Source organism: Egretta garzetta, unplaced genomic scaffold, assembly GCF_000687185.1.
Source record: "Egretta garzetta isolate BGI_Z169 unplaced genomic scaffold, ASM68718v1 scaffold296, whole genome shotgun sequence".
Lineage (NCBI taxonomy): Eukaryota > Metazoa > Chordata > Aves > Pelecaniformes > Ardeidae > Egretta > Egretta garzetta.
This window is the reverse complement of record NW_009259988.1, coordinates 1,095,177-1,103,043: the sequence shown is the minus strand read 5'-3', so window position 1 is coordinate 1,103,043 and position 7,867 is coordinate 1,095,177. Positions and strand designations below refer to the sequence as shown.

Genomic DNA, 7,867 nt, shown 5'->3' with positions numbered 1-7,867 from the left:
GCCACTTAATCTCTGAAGTACAAGCTATAAGAACGCACATGGCAAATTGTTTGGTTGGTTTAGTGCAAATTTCTGATTGATATTTTCAGTGTGACCGAGCAAGCAATCTTCTCTCAGTCCCTCTGAAGCTCTGATCTTAATCACGCATGTTAGGCTTTTAAATCCTGTATCTTGCCATGACATTTCAATTAGGTCAAATGAAAAGACATGTGAGGTAAATGAATTTCCTTTGAGACCTAATTTAATCTCCAAAGAACAAACATGGAATAAAAGATGTAGAGATTACCACAGATAAGCTACTGACTTGTGCTTGGAGTCTTTGGAAGAAGACTTAAATGATGCCTTGAAGCAGGTACAAGATGTCTCAGGAGAATGGAAATGGGTTAGAGCACACTCCATTTGCAACTTCAAATGCAAGCTTGATAAAACCACGGTCTTTGATAGCGAAGCTGGTGGTCCCAGCTCCGAGGGAAGAGCACCCAGCTCCTGGAGAACACAGACACTACGTGATCTCAGGAGTTGCCTTCTCAAGGGAGAAGCCATGAGCTGTGGGAGGTTGTAACCCAGAGTGTTTTCTTTAAAGGTTGGAGGAGACCTTCAGCCCTAAGACCAGGAGCCAGCAGGACCCAGGCTGTGAGCTCCAGGCTCCTGGCCATGCCCCTGGCTGCCGAACGCGTGCCTTGGCGATGGCTGGTGGCGGGCAGGGCGTCACGGAGGCTGGTGCTGGTGGTGGTGTTCGTCGCACTGCTGCTGGACAACATGCTGCTGACGGTCGTGGGTACGGTGTGCGGCACTTGCTGTGCTCTTGGGTGCCGCCTCGGGGTTTCGGCTCCTCAGCCGGTCTCTGGTTGATGCCGGCAGGGTACCTGTGCAGGGAGAGCCCTGGGGAGGGCTGGGTGCAGGGAGCTTGCAGGACACCAACATCTAGCCAGCACCATTCAGTTCAGCTGCATGCTGAGCCAGAAAACGGAGTAAAATCACTAACTAATCCCTTCCCTGGCTTTTCTTCCAGTACCAATCGTCCCCACCTTCCTTTATACAACAGAATATGAAGGCGCTAATAGCTCTGTTGCCCCAGCCCAGACTGAGCCGGCTCCTCCAGCCTTGAGGGCTCCTCCTTTCTCCTCCATGTTCTCCTATTTTGACAACACCACGGTGACTGTCTCAGGCTCCACCAGCACTGCAGAGCTGGCGAACAGGATGGAGAGCAGCCGCCTGCCGCAGCCCCCCACCAGCAGCCCACCTCTGCCGAGCGGCTGCCCGGAGGGTGAGGAGTTCCTCGCCAAGGAAAACGTCCGTGTGGGGCTGTTGTTTGCCTCCAAGGCTCTCGTACAGCTGGTGGTCAACCCATCCGTGGGTCTCCTGACCAACAGGTAGGTCAGAGACCTGGGTTTGTACCAGGCTGGAGCCCTTCAGGGGTGGGCAGGCTCCTGGCTGCTAATGAAATCACCATCAGCCAAGCAGGAGGGGTCTGTGCTGCACATGTGCAGCCCCTGCAATCACAGAATTACAGGAACTGGTGGGTAAAACAGCAAAGGGGAGTATACGTGCATGAAAATAAGCATTAATTTTAAAGCCTACAAATGGCTTGCAAGTTTATATTACAACATAAGCCTCACTAATGCTCTCCTCAGGTACAGACAGATGCTGTTTAATACCAGCAACCATCAAATAAACAAACAAAGATTCCCACCCCGCTGTGGATATAGTGTTGTTGTTCAGATTTTATGCCCCTGAGTTTTAATTTGCCTTTGTCTCCAGCAGACGCATGTGAGGGGCACTGGGCTCATCTCCACCTGGTCTGGGTGGGCAGTTGAGTTGGCAAAACAGAGCCATGTCTCTGGGTGTGCTTTACAGCATTATCTGGGGACACTTAGGCACTGGATGCTTTCCTGAAAGCACTCATGGGCACATCTGCACGTTAGGGAGATGTCCAGCAGCCCACAGAGAGGTGTGTGTTAAGGCTGGGCAGCAAGACCGGATCTCAGCCTGGAACGAGGAATCCTCCCTGAGATGGTGCCCCTTTTTTCCCTTTCCAGGATAGGATACCACATCCCCATGTTCATCGGATTCGTCATCATGTTCCTCTCCACAGTCAGTGAGTACTGCCCTTTCAGCTGCCCTTCATACGCAGCAGCACAGGAGAAAATACTTTGGTCTGTGCCTGTACCACTGTCCCCGTGCAGGAGAAAGGAGTGAGAGCAGAGGAACTGGTCTCAAAAATCGGTGACAAGAAAGGACGAGCGGCCCCCTGCCCCCTCCAGCACCCAAACTGGTGCAGGCTGAGGCTGCTCTTACCCTCTGCAGGGTTTTAACGCTCAGCCTGCAGCTCTGCCTGACGCTGTCTCTCTCTCTCCTTCCTCTGCAGTGTTTGCGTTCTCAGGCACCTACACCTTGCTGTTCATCGCCCGAGCCCTCCAAGGCATTGGGTCATCGTTCTCATCAGTCGCAGGTAAATGGTTTAGCTACACCGTAGTCTTAGAATCATAGAATCACTTTGGCTGGAAAAGACCTTTAAGATCATCGAGTCCAACCTTTAACCTAACCCTGGACATCCCACCATTAAACCATGTCCCTAAATGTCTTCTAGATTAGCTCCCCTTGTCTGGGTTCAGTTAGCGTCTCAGGTACAATCAGCAGCATGGACACGCTGGGTGCGTTCCTCAGCTTCGAACTCCTCCTCCTCACTGCGCCTGCCTGGCTGGTGCAGATGGTGTACCAACACAGCCCAGCCAGCAAGCACACAGACGCCCGCAAAAAGCCCAGGCTGCTTTTGGAGAGGGGCCCCACCACCACAGTACCAGCCAGCCTCACGTGGCTTCTGCTTTCCCTCTGCTCCCAGGCTTGGGCATGCTGGCCAGCGTGTACACGGACGACTTCGAGAGGGGCAACGCGATGGGGATCGCTCTTGGAGGCCTGGCCTTGGGTGTGCTGAGTAAGGAAACTTTGCTCCCAACGGGGTTTAAATCAACGGCATCTCCAGAGCCTTGTTGGCCATCACCTATGGCTTCCACCTGCTTGGCCGTGCCCCTTCCCCGGCAGCATTCCGTGGACACGGCTGGGCTGTCCTCCTCCCTCCCTCTGCTCACTCTCCACGGCCACTGCCCGCTGGATCCGACCCCTTTTCTAATATCACCCATCACCAAGCACCCGCCGGGGGATTCAGAGAAAGCCACGACGGCAGGAGCCGAGCGCTGCTGCCCGGGCGCTGGGGACGGTGGCATCGCCGCTGTGTGACGCAGCCTTTCCCTTGCAGTCGGGGCCCCCTTTGGGAGCGTGATGTACGAGTTCGTGGGGAAATCGTCCCCCTTCCTGGTCCTGGCGTTCCTCGCCCTCTTGGATGGAGGTGAGAAGCCAAATGGTTTCATCCTACCAAAAAAACCCCCCAACAACCATGTGAAAAGATTTAAATGCGGGTGTTTCGGGGAGAATCTCACAGGGTTTGTGTGAAGAAAAAGGCAGATTAATACAACCCGGGTGATATCATCAGTGCTGGTTATTCTGTTATTGCTAAATCATATGTTTTCTACCAGCAGATGCATGACATAGCACTATAGTAAGAATTAGTCCCTCATTACTTAATAAACCCCTTGATTGCTTTAATGGCTTGAATAGCACATTCAGTAAAGCTCTTTGAACTGTGAATTCTTTGTAAGAGGCACGCTTGTCTGCCGCCTCTTCACCGTGCCACAAAGGAATTAGACTTTGCCAGCATAAATGGTGATCCTCGTTTTTCCTCCGACAGCTGTATTACAGATGCAGGCCACGAGAGCCTCCAGAGTGTAACAGCAAAGTTATAGATAGCAGAATTGTACATTATTAGTGGGAAGTATTAAGCTAATTAAATTATAGTCACAGTTACCATCTTTGCCCAGATGTAATGCAAGACATCTTTAATGAAGCATGTAAGAGCCTTTGGAAAATGAAATGTAGGTCCCATACATACAAAACTTTCTTTCTTAATCCTGTTCTTTTCCACATCTAATTTCTGTCATGCTCTGGTTGTGGCTCCCCAGCAGGCAGCTGGCAGCCTGACGGAAAGCGTTTGCATATTTAACTGCTTCGTGGGTTTGCAAAACACTTCTAACACAGTCCACTTCAGGGAGCTTTGCTGCTCCCTCCCCTGGGAGCGGGGCTGGGAGCCACCTCTCCCCCCTGCCCGCTTGAACAGGGTCCCCAAACACAGTTCCTGCATCCCCAGGGGCTTCTGCCGATGAAAGGGGTTGTGCTGAAGGAAAAGCCAGAGGGAAATGCGGGTTGAAGCGACGCTGTCTCCAGCAGTAAGCTAACAGCAGTGTTCTCTTCCCAGCTTTGCAGCTCTGCATACTGCAGCCCTCTAAGATCTCCCCCGAGGTGAGTACAGATGTGTGTGCATACGTGAACCAAGCGGGCGCGGGGCTGCGCAGGCACCGAGCCGAGGTCGGGTGTGAATGCACACGCGGCTCTCGGCTGACGTGACCCCCCCTTTGCCATCCCGCAGAGCACCAAAGGCACGCCGCTGTCCACCCTGCTGCGAGACCCCTACATCCTGGTCGCTGCAGGTAAAGGCGGATGTCAGCGCACGCCGCGCTCCTCTTCGTGCACCTGCGTCTCCTGATTAACGAGGTTCCCTGGTGCCTGCTGGAAACACCAGCACATTAAAGCATTCCTCTCTTTTCTCCCCGACAGGAGCCCTCTGCTTCTCCAACATGGGGGTGGCCATGCTCGAGCCCACCTTGCCCATCTGGATGATGCAAACCATGTGCTCCCCGAAATGGCAGCTAGGTAGGTGTCGTGCTGTGCAGCCTTCACTCCTGCACAGTTGCCTGGTGTAGCTGAGCTAGAACCGGTCCTGCTTTGGCACTGCGAGATGGATTGAATAATCGCTTCTATCATTCCAAACCAGAAGAAAACGTATCCTCTCACCCGCACAGAGTGAGCGATCCCAGGCTGCCTGTTGCTCCAATTTCAGCTGGAAATGTCCTTAGTGGTAGCTATACAATGTGCTTTTCTCTATTATTGAAAAGATTGTATGGAATCAGGCTCCTCACAAGAGCAATAACGGTGGAAGAAAGGCTGTTTCGTGCACGGGAAGCCTGTCGAACCCCGTCTTCTGCAGGGCAGATAATGGCATCGTGCTGGGCTGAAATCCTGGCAGCCAGATGGGCTTTGCAGAGGCGGCTCTCAGTAAAACAAGGCCGTTTAGAGAGTCCCAGGCAGGACAGGATGGTACGTGCTAATTACCATCTGCCTCGAAAATGTGATCTGGAGATAACGTTGTCTGTGTTTGCTACAGAAATAAAAACTAATTGTTGTAAAACCCAATTGGCTGAGGAATGACCCAAGGGGTGCCCCAGGCTACACTTAGATCCCAAATTGCCTGGGAGCAGGAGGGCTGAGCAAGCTCCTAATCGAGTTATCTGCTGGTCAGGCAGGAGCATCCATCCCGATAAGAGCCCACGATGCTTCTCAGGAGCAAGCGATTGAGCAAGGAGGGGCGGGGGTAAAGCAGCGTCCCAAGGACTCCGGCAGTGGAGAGAAGGAACAGCGTAGCTGCCTGGTAACCACAAGCATCACAGGCTGAGAAAAGCACTCCAGGCTGCTCCCCTCACCACTGAACCCAAGGGGAACCTTGGAGGTGACTGAGCAGGACCCAGAGGTCAGGAGGCATCAAAGAAAATCCCAAATATATTCACTAGATTTTCAGGTCCCTGGGATTTGAGAGCAGCTCAACTGCAAGCCACCCATCCCACAAGCTGTTATGAACTCAGGGGGCTTCTGTATTTTCATGCTTTGGCTTGCCCACTCGCAAAACTCGGGAGAAAAACCCCAAGAAGAGCTTGGACTAAACCTGCAGGATTAACCGAGTTCTGTAGCTCTTACAGAGAGGCGAGAAAATTAAACATAAATCAGTGTGTTCCAATAAGGAAGTTGTCTTAGTGAAATGGAGCTGATCAGTTTTATTTATAGTTGGCAGGAGAGTGTATTAAAAATAAACAACTGGTAAATCAGCAAACTGTGCAAATATTTGACGACATAATGATCCCCGAGCTTTTTACTTAAGCAGTTGTTTTATTCCTCTTTATTTAGCAAGTGAAAAGCAGAAGGCAAGGGGAGAAGGGCGGAAGAGGAAGAAACTGTGACAGGAGAGGACGGGCGTTTTAAAGCAGTGGGGACAAAATGTTCTGCATTTAGCTTCTGGCTGTCTCACAGATCTTGTGGGTGAATCACTGCACCGCTGCGTGCCTCAGTTTCCCTTCCCATCAAAAGCAAACACATTTTCTGTGCCTTCCTCTGCTTTCATAAAGGGATCCTCACCCTTCTACAGGGCAGCGAGCCATGGGGCAGCCAGCGCAGCCGTGGAACGGAGCAAAGGACACGGAGCAGCACCACTGCGTGGACAGGCACCCCCCAGAGCCGGGGCTGGACTTTAGCTCGCCTTCCCTGGCTCCTGATACTCTCCAAATGAGAGGCAGTTAGCGAATATTCTTGAAAATCCCCTGCATTTCTTTGGGGATGACACACGCTTTTTAATTCTCTCCCCCGCAGGGATGGCGTTCCTCCCTGCCAGTGTATCCTACCTCATCGGCACCAACCTCTTCGGGATTCTGGCTAACAAAATGGGCCGGTAAGTGGAACGTAAGAGATTTCAGCTCAAGCCAGCCCAGTCCTGCGCTTTCAGCATGAATTGCGCTGGTGGTGGTGTGCGCGCTGAGAACATCTGCCCTCTCCTAACTGCGGGCTCGTTGCAGGTGGCTGTGCTCCCTGATCGGCATGGCCGTGGTGGGAATTAGTCTCCTTTGTGTAAGTAGTTCGGGACAATTTCGAGACCTTTCCGTAGAAGAGTCAGCAGGGGCAGTGTGGGCGACTACTGAAACGGGGTTACGTGCCCGCAGTCAGTAGATGTTCAGTGGTTGCACGTCTGTATCGGTTTCACAGATCTACGCTACACCTTCACACCTCACACAGCTCTTCTGGCCTCACTCATCTATTCCTTCTCTCTCCCCACAAAGGTACCTCTGGCCAAAAATATTTACGGGCTGATTGGCCCCAACGGTGGGCTTGGCTTTGCCATAGGTAAGCTGTCAGTGCTCAGGCTGTGCAACACAGCTCAAACGCAGCTCTCGCCGCTGCCCTCCGAGCAGGCGATGGCTGAACAGGTCCTTCTTGCGTTGGGCAGGAATGGTGGACTCCTCCATGATGCCTATCATGGGTTACCTCGTGGACCTTCGCCACACCTCCGTCTACGGCAATGTCTACGCCATAGCTGACGTCGCCTTCTGCATGGGCTTTGCGATTGGTATGGACGAGCTCCGACACGTGGTGTGATGCACTCAGCGTGTATCCCACTCGGTTGATCGCTCCCCTCCACCCAGCGTTCACTGCAAGCAACCGGCACCGAGCCTGCAACCCAGCCACCATCGATTTACAGATCCCCTCCACGCTGGAAAGGCGCCTTTTTCTCTCTGCCATCTTAGCCTTTTTTAATTTTTAAATTTGCAGGTCCGTCCACGGGCGGTGCGATTGTACGAGCTATTGGGTTTCCCTGGCTGATGATCATCATTGGAGTTATCAATATCGCTTACGCTCCTCTCTGTTGGTACCTGCGCAACCCTCCCACTAAAGAGGAGAAGACTGTGAGTTTAAAAATACTTTATTCCCTTAAAGCATAGGGATTGATAATCCAGAGATTTTTGGGGGGATTAGAATAAATTTGCCAGGGATTGTGTCTTCCCTTTTGGGCTTTACTCCGCCTTTAAAAAAGGGACGAAAACCTCAGACAATAAAACCAGAGAAGTTTAGAGCTATGGTCCTTTCCCTAACTCGCAGCTTGTATTCCCTGGGCAAAAGTTGTTGGCTGCTTTGCCTTTCTCTAAAAGTGGTGACG

At 52.2% G+C, this 7,867-nt stretch overlaps 1 protein-coding gene across 1 annotated transcript in view; it reads left to right on the top strand.

Moving 5' to 3' along the window:
• The first annotated feature begins 654 nt into the window (after positions 1–654).
• SLC18A1 (solute carrier family 18 member A1) overlaps positions 655–7,867 on the top strand; it is a 7,415-nt gene continuing 202 nt past the window's right edge. The window contains exons 1-14 of the mRNA XM_009640545.2: positions 655–778; positions 1,013–1,373; positions 2,040–2,098; positions 2,369–2,452; positions 2,843–2,935; positions 3,257–3,346; positions 4,310–4,353; positions 4,481–4,541; positions 4,669–4,764; positions 6,529–6,607; positions 6,732–6,783; positions 6,993–7,056; positions 7,160–7,279; positions 7,483–7,616. Of these exons, the coding sequence (XP_009638840.1) occupies positions 655–778; positions 1,013–1,373; positions 2,040–2,098; positions 2,369–2,452; positions 2,843–2,935; positions 3,257–3,346; positions 4,310–4,353; positions 4,481–4,541; positions 4,669–4,764; positions 6,529–6,607; positions 6,732–6,783; positions 6,993–7,056; positions 7,160–7,279; positions 7,483–7,616 (1,461 nt within the window). The remainder of the gene's footprint in view (positions 779–1,012; positions 1,374–2,039; positions 2,099–2,368; positions 2,453–2,842; positions 2,936–3,256; positions 3,347–4,309; positions 4,354–4,480; positions 4,542–4,668; positions 4,765–6,528; positions 6,608–6,731; positions 6,784–6,992; positions 7,057–7,159; positions 7,280–7,482; positions 7,617–7,867) is intronic.